At 34.3% G+C, this 17,527-nt stretch overlaps 2 protein-coding genes across 3 annotated transcripts; one reads left to right on the forward strand and one right to left on the reverse strand.

Annotated features, from left to right (window-relative positions):
* The first annotated feature begins 3,811 nt into the window (after positions 1–3,811).
* Positions 3,812–9,701, forward strand: LOC132040723 (eukaryotic initiation factor 4A-2-like). Of its 2 annotated transcripts, none has more exons than XM_059431392.1 (5): positions 3,812–3,989; positions 6,731–6,800; positions 6,979–7,085; positions 7,175–7,605; positions 8,737–9,701. In XM_059431392.1, the coding sequence occupies exons 2-5, from the start codon at positions 6,733–6,735 to the stop codon at positions 9,370–9,372; spliced, it is 1,242 nt and encodes a 413-aa protein (XP_059287375.1). In that variant the 5' UTR covers positions 3,812–3,989; positions 6,731–6,732; the 3' UTR covers positions 9,373–9,701. The 2 variants fall into 2 exon arrangements, with proteins under 2 accessions (XP_059287375.1, XP_059287374.1); XM_059431391.1 differs by lacking the exon at positions 3,812–3,989 and adding an exon at positions 6,159–6,237.
* Positions 9,702–11,006: 1,305 nt separating this feature from the next.
* Positions 11,007–17,527, reverse strand: LOC132039695 (calcineurin B-like protein 10). The gene is made up of 9 exons (XM_059430200.1): positions 17,360–17,527; positions 17,075–17,252; positions 15,571–15,653; positions 13,889–13,948; positions 13,051–13,159; positions 12,916–12,968; positions 11,939–12,019; positions 11,744–11,856; positions 11,007–11,508 (listed from the first exon to the last, which is right to left on the reverse strand). The coding sequence occupies exons 1-9, from the start codon at positions 17,369–17,371 to the stop codon at positions 11,454–11,456; spliced, it is 744 nt and encodes a 247-aa protein (XP_059286183.1). The 5' UTR covers positions 17,372–17,527; the 3' UTR covers positions 11,007–11,453.

A 17,527-nucleotide genomic window follows, 5' to 3' on the forward strand; every position in this document is an offset into this window, starting at 1 on the left:
TCGAATATCGGATAGTCAAATAAAAGGTATTTAATTGGGTACTAAATTTTAAAAGGAGAATTTTTTAAAAAAAAATTGTGATTATGAATACGCCATTGATATTCTTGTAGCTATGGAATTATGTCACTAAACGTAATATTTAACACTAAGTTATCCTAAATATGGTGAAACATCATTATTTTATAACGTACTAAAAAGGAAAGACGTAAAATAAAACAAGCAGAGTTGTAACTTGGCTGATACAAAAGGAGCAAGGAGATGTGATGTAAGAAAGGGCTTTTAGAAGCTTTGGTTGTTGGGCAGGAATGAAATTTGTGAAGTAAAGGCAAAGCAAGTCCTTTGACAAGACGGACAAATTTTCGACATTTGACATTTATACTAAATTATTATAATGAATAATAAATCAGAATTTCAAACATATTAATCGTAATTGAGTGATAATAATATATGTAAAAATATATGTCATATATTCATTAAGTTAATATAAACATTAAGTACAAATAAGGTTTTATTGTGATTTGTGAGTTACCAAGAAGGCAATAAGTCGGAATCTCTTGGCTAGCTTCGCTACGGGTGCTTCCCTTATTCTTTTTCTTTTTATACTCCCTCCGTTTCAATTTGAGTGTCTTAATTTGACTAGACAGAGAGTTTAAGAAATAAAGAGTGACTTTTAAATCATGTGATTTTATATTAAAGATGTGTGAAGTCCTATAAAACTTGTGGTCTTAAATTTGTCATGTATAATGTTGGAATTGAAAAACTTACTAATTATAGAGAGAGACACTCTTTTTGAAACATACCAAAAAGAAAAGGAAAGTAAGATACTTAAATTGGGACGGAGAGAGTACTTCTTTTGTTTTGTTGTTGTTGGTCCTAGGCTTATTTTGTTCACCTACATTTTGTATGCTTTTTATTACACCCATTTATTATTCCCTCTTGTCTATTTCAAGTGTCTTTTTAGACTTTTAAATTTGATTCATGACAAGTAATCCTTTGGTCACAATTTATGTTTTCTATAACAACATCCTGTTATAACAGGCAAAAAAATCCGGACAAACAACATTGTTATAAAGAAGTTTGATTGCACTATTCTTTTCTTATACCAAATGTAATATATATAAATGAAGACACATAAATATTACTAGTAGAAAATTTGATCACGGACACAAATTTTCCCTTTTTCTAAACTTAAAGTTAAATAAAGTATTTAACTTTGTAATTTTTAAGTGAAATAGAATGTTTATTTTAAATGTATACAAGAAATAGGATTAATTAGATAATCTTCTCTTCGTATGTTTTTGAGGTCCGTATTTTTCACTCATGTGATTTTTGCTATTATATAACCAACATTATGTCTATTTTTCGGTAATCATCGTATTCAGATTAGTTATAAATACTTATTACCTCTCCCACCAACCTAATAGTCCACGGGCGAATTTAATATCCAAAGTTAATGAACTCAATTTTTAACTAAAATCACTACACCTTACATTATGAGTCAAGAACTTAATATTTGTTATAATATTAATTATTTTCAAACATGCATCTATGTCTCATACCGAAACTTCCTTGCATTCATTTTGCAAAGGTAGCATTAGGGGCTGAGGGATTTTTTGTTTTGCGACCCGATGACTAATTTGGATCCTTGTCGGAAAATGTTATTTTGGAGTAAAAAGGTTTCTACAAGAAAAACTGTTATTTCTTAAACTTAAACTTAAAATCTCTAATTAAGATTGATAGAGTACTCTGCCACAATCTTTAATGATTGCATACTCTATTCCTTTCTTCCTAGTATAGGTAATGGATAAAATTATGACCGTTTTTTATTTGGTTGGGGGTACTTGTTTTATATGCTTCCTAAGTTTGAAGTGGATAATGTGAAAACAATAATTTCCATAGACTAAAAAGTAGCAAGAAAACGTCTAAGCATGCCAATAAATATATCGAATAGAAAAGTGAGCATTTCACATTGAAAAGAATCCTAGAAATGAAATTCAGAACACATGGAAAAAATGTACATACAAGGCTAATTTTACTAAACACTGTGTTTGGGCAAGCATCGACATACTTCCAATACCAATCTTCTAAGGGTTCATTTGTAGATGATCACTCAATTTTTATTTTATTGCACTTACGTCACTAAATTATTTTTTATAACATAAAAGTTATTTAGCTTTACTCTAGTATCACAAAAAACCACTAAACTATTTTATAACAAAAAAAATCATTCAATTTTTCCTAAATATTACATAAGTTACTAAACAATTTTTTTTGGTAACCAAAAAAATCATTCAATGAAGACATAAAGTTATTATATGGAGATATGGCTTAAAAAAATGATTTTCACTTGGACAAACTTTACCACTGATTTAGATTTCAACTTTAGTAAACATAACATTTAAAGGGTTTACAAAGAGTATACTGAGCTATATTTGTTGAACAAGTAAGAAAAATGGAGCGTTCTACGGAGAAATAGAAGAAAATGTTAAAAATATTTAAGGTAGTTCTATCACTCTCAAGATAATAATCATGAGTTTGGAACCGACATTACACGTGTATGAGTTTGAAATGCATTAAAAGTACTTGAAAAGAAGATTTGAAGGCCAAAAGCATGCTCAAATCGAGGTTCAACACCACACTTGGCAGAGTTAACCAAGGGTTGATTGGCATATTCATAATTAGTGTTAGTTATTACGACCATAGTTGTAATTGATAATAGCTATTATAATTGTAGGTTTTAGGGTTCATGTCTTAGTTAGTTTTTGTGTAAATAGAAGATTCTACTTTTTTGGTGAGTGTTAATTAATTATCGACATACGAATTATTTTAAGTAGAGTTTATTAGTTTTGAAGAGCACATATGCTTCATTTTGATAATGGTGAGGAATTTTTTTTGACCAAAAAAGCGTATCGTTCATTGTGGAGTAGATTCCGCATCCAATTAAGCATTTGACCAAGGAAATGAATGATCCCTATTGTGGCTAGCAGACAAGTCGCGTCATAAGTGCAGTGGGAACGAATTTCTTAAGAAACCAGTCTAAGCCGGGTCAACATCGAATGAAGGAGACGATGGAAGGTATAATCGTCACATTCAAGAAAATGACAAACATAGTCCCTTATCTTTGGTAGTAGGTTCAAAGTAGTTCTCTAAATATCACCTGAATAATTTTGGTTCTTTACATATCTATCATATATTTACCAAACACTAATTGTTAAATTTAACCAAACATATGAAGAATAAATTTAAATTAAATTTAACTATAAACACCAGAAATGCCATCGAAGGTCCATAATTCGCAACATAAAAAGCTACATCAAACACGAAAAAAGATCACAAATAACAGAATTTGCATCAGACTTTTGAAACAGACCAAAAATAACATAAACGACAAAATCATACTCCTTCCGTTTCAATTTATGTAAACCCATTTGATTGGGCATGGAGTTTAATTAAAAAAAAGACTTTTAAACTTGTGGTCCTAAATGAGTCACATATATTTTGTGTGGCTATAAATCATTGTATAAAGATAAAATGTTTTCAAATATAAAAAGAAAATGTTTTCAAATATTCTTTTTTATACGGATTAATAAAAAAATAGGTTCACATAAATTGAAACAGAGAAAATATAAGTTTCCGTTAAATATTTTCTAAAACTGCTCAGGTAGTAATACTTGAAAAAGACTTTTTTAAACCTACCACTAAGTAAAGGATTACTTTTTTTATTTTCTCTCCTAATTCTACTTCTGTTGTTTAGGGATATTTTTCAACTTTCCCAACACAACTAAAGATTTTAGATTAGAATTGGGAAACAAACATAAAAGACAAAAGACAAAAGACAAGACAATCATAAAATCTCTTACACACATTTTTGTCTTCCTTAACTCCACGGCATAGATCCGAGGAGTTTTTGGAAAGCTGCTGTCTTTTACAAACCCTAATTCTCAAATCTTTCAGATCTCTCTTTTAACACACTTTATACCAACTATCAGGTAAAATCTCCTCTTCATATTACCTTTTGTTGGGTCTGTTTTATGTGTATCTGTTGGATTCTTTTATCTTTAACTTTTTGTTTGATTTAAAGTTTGAGTTTTTGTGGTCCATTTGTGTTGTGTAGTGTTTTTTTTTACAGGTTGGTCTTGTGGGTTTTGATGGTTTTGCTTTTCTTTTATGTGGGTTGGTTTTGATTCTTGATTTAACTGATTGAAAAAGAGCATCCAACCGAAAAAAAAAAGATTGGAAAACGAGCGATCTATTGTTTCGTCTTTTACTTTTGTGGGTTTTGAGTATTGGAATGAGACAGGTCTAATGAAGTGAAATGGGATATTGAGGATTTATATAGCTTGTGTTAACTAGGTTGGAATTGAGGGTTCATATAGCTAGTTGTTAGCAGTAGTTGAGTGGCGTGAAAAAGTTACTAGCTTTGCGAGGATTAGAGGTGGGGTAATGTGGGAAGCAGACTAGGAGACTATAATGCCTGGATTGGAATGAAATGGGTCCAATGAAGCGAACTGGATATTGATGATTCATATAGCTAGTTGGTGTATTGAGTGGCGTGAAAAAGTTGCTAGCTTTGCAAGGATTAGAGGTGGGGCAATGTGGGAAGCAGATATGGAGACTATAATGCCTGGATTGGAATGAAACGGGTCCAAGAAAGCGAACTGGATATTGAGGATTCATATAGCTAGTTGGTGTAGCGGTAGTTGAGTGGTGTGAAAAAGTTGTTAGCTTTGCGAGGATTAGAGGCGGGGTAATGTGGGAAGCAGACTGGGAGACTATAATGCCTGGATTGGAATGAAACGGGTCCAAGAAAGCGAACTGGATATTGAGGATTCATATAGCTAGTTGGTGTAGCGGTAGCTGAGTGGCGTGAAAACGTTGTTAGCTTTGCAAGTATTAGAGGTGGGGTAATGTGTATAATGCCTGGATTGGAATGAAACGGGTTCAACAAAACGGACTGGATACTAGCACTACTTTGGGCCTTTTTAAGCAGCTGGTGGAGTATAGGGAAGAGAGATGGTGAGGAGGAGTGTCATCCCTGCCTGCATCTGGTGGAGTGTGTGGAAGGAAAGGAACGCTAGATTTTTTGAAGGCACTAGTAGTTTTATCCAGAAAATTAGGTTGTACTGTCTTAGTCTGGTCTCTTTTTGGTGTAAACAGAATCTGTGAAGGGAAGTAGGTGAATTAGTTGACACTTTTTTTTTTTTGAAACTGGTAACATTGGTATTGAAAGCACTAGGGCAGTGCTAAAGCCATATTTACAGAGGTGAATTGGTTGACTTGATAGGCAATGTATAAGAATGTAGGTTTTTGGACAGGGTTTTTTAGACCCTTTTGCTGTTTGTAAAGATCTAAACTTAGCACCTTTTTTGGGGTGCTTAAGTTTTTGTTTCATAGTAATACAACTGTTACCTTCTTCGAAAAAGAAAAGAAAAAAAAAAACACAAAGCGGACTGGATATTTTTTTTGACAATGTTAACATCAAAGCAGACTGGATATTGAGGATTCATATAGCTAGTTGTTGTAGCGGTAGTTGAGTGGCGTTGAAAAGTTGTTAGCTTTGCGAGGATTAGAGGCGGGGTAATGTGGGGAGCAGACTAGGAGACTATAATGCCTGGATTGGAATGAAACGGGTCCAACGAAGCGAACTGGATATTGATGATTCATATAGCTTGCCTTAACTAGCTTCGGATTGAGGATTCATTTAGCTAGTTGTAGTTGAGTGGTGTGAAAAGTTTGTTATCTTTGCAAGGATTAGAGGTGGGGTAATGTGGAAAGCAGTCTAGGAGACTATAATACCTGCATGTGCTTTGTTGTTTATGTGCCTTATAAAACTTGATATGCTTTGTTGTTTATGTGCCTTATAAAACTTGATATACTTCCTGATGATGTTTATAATGTATAATTTTCCATATCTCAGCTCAATGAGTGATGTGTGTCTGACCTGGAATCACTTACGTGTTTGTTATATCTTAACGAGAGGAGAGTACCTATTGTTTGTCTATGGGCTCTTCACCTCCTCCAACACTTTCTCATTCTCGTCCTTTGTTACCTTGATGCTGTGTCAAATAGCTATACTAATAGGGTTGAGCTTCCTTGCAAGTAGTCAAACTGTTATTTCTATCCATATAATGCCCTTTTTACTTCTTCAAGAAAAGAAAAAGGAGAAAGGATGCATCTTGTCTCTTTTGCGTGCCCTCCAATAAATGAATGAAGAATGGATAATGTTATTGATACCAGGTGAATAAAATCTTGTTTGTGATTTTGTTGTAGTGTTTTAGACCTTAGACTACTTATCCTATTATATCTTATATGCCATGGAGTTAAGTTTCGACCTTCCTTTCTGTCTTCTATAAGATGTTTAACGAACAGCCATGTGACTGGTAAAATTTGTGATTCGTTAATGGAAAATTTTAGTTTTGATGAGTAGTTATTGATACTCGGTGAACAAAATTTTATTATGTGATTTATGAAGTGTTTTAGGTCTTAAGCTGCCTTATCTATTATTTTATATGTCATGGAGATGGAGTTAAGCTTCGACCTTCACTTTTTATCATCTACAAAATGTTCAATGAATCGCCATGTGACTGATAACATTTGTTATTAGTTAATTGAAAAAATGAGTTTTGAAAAAAAAATTGTAAATTTTGCTTATATACCAGTAAACGAAAAATATTTTGAGATTGATGGGTAGTTAATTGATTGATTTGGTTTTTTGTTTTATTCCCTGCAGTCATGGCAGGCTCTGCACCAGAGGGTTCTCAGTTTGATGCTCGTCAATTCGATGCGAAAATGTCAGAGCTGTAAGTTATCTCTTCTCCATCCTGTATTGAGGTCATGTAAACTGGCTGCAGAAAGCATCCTGGTCTTTTCTTTTATTCCCTCAATTTACTGATTACGACTTTCTGCTGATATTTTTGCCCTCTAGCCTTTGCCATTGATTTGATTGACTTTTGTCGTTGTTTGATATGCCTAAAACAGGATTGGTGCTGAACAACAGGAATTCTTCACATCATATGATGAGGTTTACGAGAGTTTTGATGCCATGGGTTTGCAAGAAAACCTTCTGAGGGGCATCTATGCCTACGGTAAATTGACATCTCCTCATAATTCTGGTTTCTTTTCCTCCATTCCCAGATTTTACTGGGCACTGAACAGTGATTTGCATTTCGTGAAGGTTTTGTGAAGCCCTCTGCTATTCAGCAAAGGGGCATTGTTCCCTTTACCAAGGGACTTGACGTTATCCAGCAGGCACAATCTGGAACTGGAAAGACAGCAACTTTCTGCTCTGGAATTCTCCAGCAGCTTGATTACAGCTTAGTTGAATGTCAGGCTCTGGTTCTTGCACCAACTCGTGAGCTAGCACAACAGATTGAGAAGGTCATGCGAGCACTTGGTGACTATCTGGGCGTGAAGGTTCATGCTTGTGTTGGGGGTACCAGTGTCCGTGAGGATCAGCGTATCCTTCAGAGCGGTGTTCATGTTGTGGTTGGTACTCCAGGCCGTGTCTTTGACATGTTGCGCAGGCAGTCTCTTCGCCCCGACCACATCAAGATGTTTGTTCTGGATGAAGCTGATGAAATGCTCTCTAGAGGTTTCAAGGATCAGGTTGCCCTTTTACTTTAATTTTGATGTTTTGAATTTACCTCAAAAAAAGAAAAAAAAGGAAAAAAATCAGAGTATTTGCTTTTTTGTTTTGTTACTCAGTGATGTTTGTGTGTTTGAAAGGTTAATTAACATATTAGAAGTGGGACCCGTTTTTCTATACTTTTTAGAGTAGAATTCACCTTTTTTTGTTTTGTTGATAAAGTACAGTGGATTCAATTTTTAAATGTTTTTACGTATTAGTTGATAATGAATAATAAAGTGATGGCTGACTTGTTAGTAATATGCTTTCTCATATCAATCAACTGTCTCTCAGTCCCAAACTAGTTGAGTTCAGTTATATGCATGCACCATATACAGCTTAATTCGGACCCATTTCACTCCATAACAGGCATAACTAATCTGAAAATCAAAGAAAATTAGAAGTTCTCTAAAATTCAAAGTTCTTTAAGTCTCATAGCTTATCTCTAATTAATAACACTAGATTTAAATATAACAACCACCAAGTCCTGTCTCTCAACTAGTTGGTATTGCTATATGGATCATTTTCTTTCATTGTGTCTTATCCTTACTGAGGTTTGTATTTGTTTCCAGATATTGTAAGGCTTCTGCGATAATTACTCTTCCATGGTGTTTTAGGTCTACCTTTTTCACTCTTTCAATGTTCAATCATCATTGTCATATGTTATGGACCAGAACATTTAAAGGTCTGTGTAAGACATGAGAAAACCATGAACAGTACCAGTTTCTCAAACAAAAAAAAAGACATGAGAAAACCATCTCTGGCAACCTTTTTGAAGTTATCTCATATGTGTGCTATTTATATTCTCTGTCAAATCATATATGAGTGCACATTTGATATCCTTTGCATATCCATGACTTTGTGGATATGTTTGGTCTCAGAGGCCCAACATTCATTTCTCATGACTAAGTCCGTATTGATCTCAAGAGTGTGTAGGTCTCTTTCTTTCATAAAGTTCAATTTGCTTGAAAATGTATACTAGTTATTGATCAGTTTGTTGGTGAATTCCTTGCTTTAACTTCCTTTTAACAATTGCTTCCGCATTTTGCTGGTCTTTTCCTCCTTTGTTTTGATGAATTAGCTTGTACCATGACACAATTATTATTTTCCAGATTTATGATATATTCCAACTTCTGCCACCAAAAATCCAAGTGGGTGTTTTCTCTGCCACTATGCCACCAGAAGCTCTTGAGATTACTAGAAAGTTCATGAACAAGCCCGTGCGAATTCTTGTGAAGCGTGATGAGCTCACTCTTGAAGGTATTAAGCAATTTTATGTCAATGTCGAAAAGGAAGAGTGGAAGCTTGAAACACTTTGTGATCTTTACGAGACCTTGGCCATCACCCAGAGTGTCATCTTTGTCAACACTAGGCGAAAGGTTGATTGGCTCACTGATAAAATGCGCGGGCGTGATCACACAGTATCTGCAACTCATGGAGACATGGATCAGAACACAAGAGATATCATTATGAGGGAGTTCCGGTCTGGCTCATCTCGTGTGCTTATCACAACCGATCTCCTCGCTCGTGGTATTGATGTCCAACAAGTCTCCCTTGTTATTAACTACGATCTGCCAACTCAACCAGAAAACTACCTGCATCGTATTGGTCGTAGTGGACGATTTGGAAGGAAGGGTGTTGCTATCAACTTTGTCACCAAGGATGACGAAAGGATGCTTTTTGACATACAGAAGTTTTATAATGTCGTAGTTGAGGAGCTCCCAGCCAATGTTGCTGATCTCCTTTGATGCGATTTTTGGGTCTGCAGGGGGGATTGTTCCTTTTGTTAAGGGTGAGGGAACTGTTCCTTACATGTAGTAGTTTTAATATATTATTCTTAGGTTTAGTTTCGGTTTGTTCTGGACTTCAGATTGGGAAATGCTGGTCCCTTGATTTACCACAGCACCAGTTGCTTTCCCAATTCAGTTGAACTTCAGAGGCAACTTTTGCAAATTTTGTTTGGTTTTTCATTTTGTATCTTAAGTATCCAAATAACTTAAGATTTGGTTGTTGTTTGAATTGACTCTATGGAGTTAAATAGAGCTATTTTTCTATGGAAGGCAACTATTTTAGTTGATCTGTTTTCTCATTTTCTTCTGCTATATTTGTACTCCAGCTTTTTATGTAGTTTGCTTCTGATTTTGTCCTCCCCATTCCCACAGAATGCTAACATGGTAAAATAGAATGATGAGACTGCTTTTTTGTCGGTTTAATCATCCTATATCCATACGGGGACCGCTGGTCCAAATTTTTTAGGGTCCGAACTCGAGACCTCTGGTTAATGATAAAAGAATGGCAACCATCCCGGTACATCCCCTGGGGGTGCTTTACTATGATGCTTTGATAGTAGGATGGTCTGCATTACCCTGCCAGTTGTTTCAGATTGAGCTAATATGGGGCTATACAGCATGCCGCATTTGGCTTATATCAATCAAGGTTCATCAGTATGTGCTAAATTATAGGTAAATTTTAATAGGGTATAAGTTCATAAGCAGACCCTGAATTTAAGCTGTATAATTTAGTTCTTAGACTAAATCTATTATACTTTTGAAATTATAGGTTCAAAATTAATACTTAATTGTTATCCTGCTAATGTTAAAACTTTCCAAGGTCCACCTCAAGGGATCTAAGTTGAAAGATATAAATTGAACAAGTATGATCGTCCCTGTTGGGATGTACTATTAAACATAAATTGGGGTTATCTACAAACTTACATTTTTTTGTGCGGATTGCCCTTCTTTTGGGGTGGTCTTTAAATTTTGCCCCTCAAATTTGCATTTAAATTTTACCGCATTTGGCTTATATCAATCAAGGTTCATCAGTATAAAAAAATAATTTCTAAATTATAGGTAAATTTTAATAGAGTATAAGTTCATAAGCAGATCCTGAATTTTAAGTTGTACTTATAATTTAGTTCTTAGACTAAAATTTTTAGTCTATTATATATATATATATATATATATATATATATATATATCCGGCAAATTAAAAATACTTAATTGTTATCCTGCTAATGTTAAAATTTTCCAAGGTCCACCTCAAGGGATCTAAGTAGAAAGATATAAATTGAACAAGTATGATTTTAGTTAATGCCTAAAAGTTTACCTTGGGATGTATATATGCTATTAAACCTAAATTGGGGTTATCTACAAACTTCTATCAATTTTTCACATATATATCTTTATTTCGTATTGAAAATGTTAAATTTAATTGAAACCATTGTGTAAATGCTGCATCCACCTACGGATAGACTGTTCTTTACTTGTATACATATGCTTCTTAAGTTGGAGACGAGAGCATGTTTGAAGTGGAAGAAAGAATCAGGAACTTTATAAAAATTTCAGTAGATTACAAAGAAGAATAGCAAGAAACTTCAATGAAGTAGAATAGAAAAGTGAGCATTTCACATTTAAAATAAGCCTATAGTTGGAATACATATAAACAGATGGAAAAATGTATATACAAGGCCAAATTTACTAAACAGTACTACTATGTTTGGGCAGATATTGAGAGAACCCATAATCAATCTTCTAATGACTATAATACCTTATGTTGTCCGACTCTTCAAAAATACCGCGGGGGGATCCTCCAAAAGCTATGCATTTTTTGAAGATCCAACATGATGTTGCATCATTTTGGAGTGTCCGAGCAACATAGAATCAATACCAAATAGGGTTCAGGTTGTTGTTAAAAGTGAAGGAATGCCTACAACTGATTAAACTCTTATCACAAGAACTGAAGAATGTTGTTCTCAGCAGATATTGAGAGCTCTTAGCCAGAAGAATGGAACTCCACAGTACAAAAACCTTCAGAACAAATAGCTTCTATCTTAGTCCTCAACTTGTGTGTGGAAAACAAAACTTGGGAATGCAGCAGTTACGTCCCTGTAAGATGATATATAACACACAATAAATCAATGTTGTGAAGGTTAACTTTTACCTTATCAGAAGAAAAAAAACTCAAGAAAACATTAAGCTTGAGACGGAGGAAAATGAAAGAATAAAGCAGGGAAAGCCGAAAAGGAAGAATATATTTAGAATTCAGAACTAATATGTGGGAGCCTGCAAGTGGTAGAAGTAAAATGGCTGAATAAAAAAGAAGAAAATACAAGTGGCATACCTCAAAGAAGGAAGCGTCAGGTTCTTCAGCAGCGAGGGGTTTCTAATCACAAAGTTTTTCCAGTCATTTTTACTGATCTTACCATCCCCATCGGCATCAGCATCAGCCAATGTCTGTTGAAAAAAGGGGCACACAAAGATCATGATATGAAGACGTGGCTTAAACAAAATGATTTTCAGTTGGACACACTCATACCCTATCAATAATTTGCTCCAGAGGTCCTTTGGACAGCTTAATACCAGATTCCTTCAGTATTGCAATCACCATTTGCTTAAGCTAGACAAGGAGTTGTCCACCAATAAGTTCTTCGATATAGGCAATAGCAATTATTTTAGATTTCAACTTTAGTAAACAGAACAGATCAGAGGAAGGAATTACAGAGGATAGGCTGCTATATTGGTTAAATTGGACGAGTAACAAAAAATGGAGAATTCTGAGTAAAGCATGCCTAAGGAAGATAAAATGCCCAATCTGTTCAATCACCATAAACCTGAAGGCAAATTAAGGACTTATTGCAACAAAATTAATGTGTTCAGTAAAGAAGCAGATGTTACTGAAACACAAGGAATCAACAAGTTATCACCGTATCAATAGGGATGTGATCACATAAAATGGGAGCCTATCAGGTCCAGGAAAATTTACAAAATAAACAAGTGTGTCAAGTTTATCATGCAATCGAGAAGTCGTCTTCATGGCTTCTTAACTGTCGTTAAAAATAATTATCATTCACATGTATCAGCTATAAAATCTACTAATTAGTTGATTTTAATGAATTATGGGAGATGATCTTTTCCATATCCCTTGTTGGGCTCTCTCCGCTTCTTTCCCTCTTTGCTTCCTTCTTTCCTATTACTAAGCACACAGAACAGTTTCTGCGATAATTCTGATAAAAGAACCTGATCAAAAAATAGTTTCTGAGACAATTTCACATTTGTCTCCAAGTCCTAACTCCTAACCTATATCTCTGGAGAACTTCTTCCTAGATCTTGGTGAAGCATCACCTAAATTAATGTACTATTATCACATCGGCATCAAAAAATAAGTTCAAATATTAAGTTCCACATAGAAAGTGTGTTAGTTATCAGCTACTGATAGAGTTGAAATATAAGAGCAAGATTGTTCAGAAGGCATTGGGTAGCATTCTGTCTTTGGAGTAATTAATTTTTACTCACTTCTTCTTGCTCTATGAAACCGGTTTGTCGTAGATCATACAGTTTAAAAGCATCTGCAAAAGAAACAATAGAGTGAGGTTTACATCAGTTGACCTGAAATTATTCCAAAACTATGCATTTGACCCACCCCCTTACAGTCTATTTTGTCTTCAATTGGAGCATATGGATGGAAGACATCAAGTGCATGGATTAATTCCTCAAACTCAATCACTCCATTTTTCTTTTCATCGAAAAGATCAAAAATCTGTAGAAAGTAGAAACGAGGAAATTTTTTATGAGATAAACTGAAGAGGATTCTAGGCAATTAAGTATACTCCTACTTTATCCTTAAAAGTACTTGCAGTATGATGAACTTACGAAAAAATAAATGCAATTCCTAGGTTTAGGGCCTGGTTCTAGTACCATACAAGGGTGAAGATTCTACATAATGAGCAGTACAAATGAGTTATGGTCAAGTACAGTTTGCAGAGAAAAACAAGGTACTTCACAGATAAATATATTTTAGTATAGTGTCACCATGTAGTTCAAGAAAAGAACACTGACTGCAGGATGCAGTTTCTTTCTTCTTTTAATATGATCTCTTGTTTCCTTTTTTCCTTTAATAAGTACCTGAGTACTTAGTAATTAATCTATCATAAGACACAACAAAACCAGAGAATCATGAAAACCCATTTTTCTCCTGCAACATTTTCATATATGTGAAAACCACTCTGAGAGTAGTAGTTCATCTTCATTATTATATAACTTAAGATGCTTTTTCCTGTTGAAGCATTATAGTACAAGTGCAATGGCGTATAAAGGAAATTTAACTCCAATAGGAACCTGTTAAGTTATATTACATCCTTATTCTCAGGGAACAAAGACAGAGATGACAATTTCTTTATTTTCTACTTCAACATTTGCTAATCAGCATATTTTTCAAGACATAATATGAGATGAAGTATAAGAAATATAAAATGTTAAGAGCACTTACCCTGTCCAAGAAAAGGTTCTCTCCATGTGGAGTTTGGAATAACGCCAGCTGAAGCTCTTCCTACAATTTAAAAAAGAAAATTAAACTAATATTACATCATTATACTCAGAACTTCCAATTACTTCATGCGGAACAGCTAAAATCGCATAAAGAAAAGCCACTCGGAGATCTCACAATTTGGCAACATCTATCGGTTCATCTGATAATGAGAATAGAAGTTCCCAATTGTACTACAAATCTGAAGATTGATGTCCCCGACCCACACATAAAAAGAGACAAGGAAAAGAATGAGAGGAAAGTTGGAGAGCAAATGACCAGGACACTACCGTTATCCAAAAAAAGTTGGGAGAGCAAATGGTGTCACTTATTATTTTCACCAGGTGATGTAAAATTAAAAGGGTGAAATCGCAGAGAAAATGGCACAATGTATCTGACATGCCGATAAATATAACATAGCTCATAGGCACTAGAAACAGCGTGCATATTATAGAAATTACTTGGTTCTTCCACACACAATCATCAGTCTAGTTCCTGATCTCCTACAAATTCCAAGTTAACCTCAAAAACAAACTCAAACCCCTTATTGGCAATTTCTCTAATTCTGAAATGAAACATTTTGCATATTATAGAAATTACTCGGTTCTTCCACGCGCTACTATCTGTTATTTTCTGTACTTTGATTATCTTATTTTATCTGTGGTAGCTACTGCCCCTTTGCAAACTGCTTCATCTTGGCTTAGTCGCTTTCGTTATTTTCATTTCCATATCGCTTTGAATTTCTTGGCCTTATCCGACCTCTTTTTATGCTTTCTATTGAGCCGAGGGTCTTTCGGAAACAGCCGTCCTACCTTGGTAGGAGTAAGGTCTGTGACACTCAACCCTCCCCAGACCCCACGTTGTGGGATTTCACTGGGTGGTTGTTGTTGTTGTTGTTGTACTCGGTTCTTCCACGCGCCATCATCATTCTAGTTCTAGACTTCCTATATATTCTAAGGTAACCCCAACAACAAACTCAACCCCTACTCGAAACTTTTGTACTTCTAAAACCTCCTCCCAGGATCTACTCAGCGACTAAGTTGCTCAGACTCTTCAAAAAATATCGTTGGGTGTGTCAGATCCTCCAATAAGTATGCATTTTTTGAGGATCTGATACGGGTGCGGCAATATTTTTAGAGGGTAAGTATGCATTTTTTGAGGATCTGATACGGTCCAAGCAACATAGCTTGGGGAAATAGAAAGGTTACCCCAGCCACAAAATACAAGTTGGATAGTATCAAATTGAGCTGTCAACTACTCCCTCCGTCCCATAATAAGTGTCACCTTAACCAAAAATACACATATTAAGAAAACAATAATGCAATGTGAAGTTTAGTAAATTACCCCTACATAATAAAAATAAATTATTTTTTCCTCTTGATTAGAGCATGCATGAGTAGTAATCCTTTTGACATTGGGAATCCAACAATACCAAGTTACTATGTGGCTTGTCCAATTATCATTTAGATGTTACTTTAACTTTTCAGTTTTTGTCAAAGGGTAGATTTGGAAAAAACTAGCCAATTTATGTCTTGGTTTCCTAAGGTGACACTTATTATGGGACAAATTTTTTTGGCTAAAATGACATTTATTATGGGACAGAGGGAGTAATAATCATAAAAGCACAGCAGAAACATACTGCTTACCTTATGTATCAAACCATCATCAATGATTGAACTGCTCAACTGCTTAAACATTTCATACAATGCTTCCACTTCATTTACTGTAACTGGAAATCAAAATCCATAAAACTTCAAACTTCAAGTTTCAATTCACTCCCAACAAACTATCAAACCATGTGACTAACATTATCTAAAAGCTTAAGTAATTAGAAAGTGGACCCCAATAAAAGTGCCTAATTTTTGAACTCTGAAAAAAAAAAAAATTGCCAGATGGTGGAATAATAGTACTATGATTAGTTTTCTCTAGAAAATGACAAAAGTACCCTTGAGGTCCCTTCAACCCTTTTTCTACTAAATAAAGTGGAGGGTATTTTGTAAACAAACAATTTCTTCTTAGGAATTATGCAATGCATGTTATTTTTACTACAACAAACCAAACAGTGAATACTCCCTCCTTTTCAATTTGTTTGTCTGATTTTGACTTGACACGGAGTTTAATAAAAAATTAAGAAAACTTTGAATCTTGTGGTCTTACACTAAAGATATGTAGCATGTACCAAAATGCCCTTTAATTTTGTGGTCTTAAACATATCTTGTGAAAAAATGGAACTAAAGAGTTGTCCAAAAAGGAAATGTGCATTCTTTTTTAAACGAGCCAAAAAGGAAAGTGAGAATACCAGGATAGCTAATCCCAACATAACAAATCTTAGTATAACTAATCCCAGCATAACTAATCCCATCCCATGACTTTGTCTTCAAACCAAACGATACTTACAATTGAGAACATGAATTGGACATACAAATTTAACAAAAAGTACTAAAAATTGAGTTTAAATATGAGCATTACATCGAGATTCCAACATAACTAATCCCAACTGATAATAAGGTGTAAAACTCACGAAAAATGATAGTTCAGATGTGTTTTTGACCATAAACTCTACAGAAAATGAATTGGACACACAAAACTTAACAAAAAATACTAAAAATTGAGTTTAAATATGAGCATTACATCAAGATCCTAAATCCTATCAGGTAAGAAAAGTGAAGAGTAACTGATAGTTGAGGTGTGTTTTAATTCATAAATGCTGATAATTCAGGTATAAAAAGGGAACAACTGATAATTAAACTGTGAAACTCACGAAAAAATGATAGTTCAGGTGTATTTTTTACCATTTAATCCTGCAGAAAATGAATTGGCAGCAAAATTTAACAAAAAGTACTAACATTTGAGTTCAAATGTTTTAATACATAGATGCTGATAATTCAGGTATGAAAAGAGAACAACTGATAATTGAGGTATAAAACAAAAAGAGAGGTTGTTTCAATAGACCCTCAATAAAAAAATACGTAGACAAATGCAGGAACACAACAAACCAAACAATCAATAAAAAATAATACCAGCATAACTAATCCCATCACAATATAACTTATCTTCAAACCAAACGACCCCTAAACAGTTCATAAAACGAATTGGACACACAAACTAAACAAAAAATACTAAAAACTGAGTATAAAAATGAAACATTACATCGAGATCCATTAGCAAGTCGAGCAAGATCCCTGTATTCATACCGCAACTTGTTTGGACTATGATGTAATTTTTGAGATCCAAAACAACCAGATGCCGCATATATTAAACATTCTATTATTGCAATTATTGGGAAAAATGCAGCACAAACTTTCTCTGTAAATTTCAAGCTCGAACTCTGTATAACCACCAAAAAAAACTTAGCATTAAGAAGATAATTAACGAATTGAAGGAACAGTACATTAATTAATAACAGTAATTAAAACAAATGGGTTGTTGGATTACCGTAGAATCCATTAGTATTAATGTTATTGTATTGTATATTCCTTTGCTTTATTATCTCAAGAAAGTTGTTCCACCAGATGAAATGAATCTTTAGCAATTTAACCACATTAAATACTTATAGTCAATTATTGGTGTTGTTTAAGATATTTCTATCGACAATGATTGGAT

Source organism: Lycium ferocissimum, chromosome 12 (genome assembly GCF_029784015.1).
Source record: "Lycium ferocissimum isolate CSIRO_LF1 chromosome 12, AGI_CSIRO_Lferr_CH_V1, whole genome shotgun sequence".
Lineage (NCBI taxonomy): Eukaryota > Viridiplantae > Streptophyta > Magnoliopsida > Solanales > Solanaceae > Lycium > Lycium ferocissimum.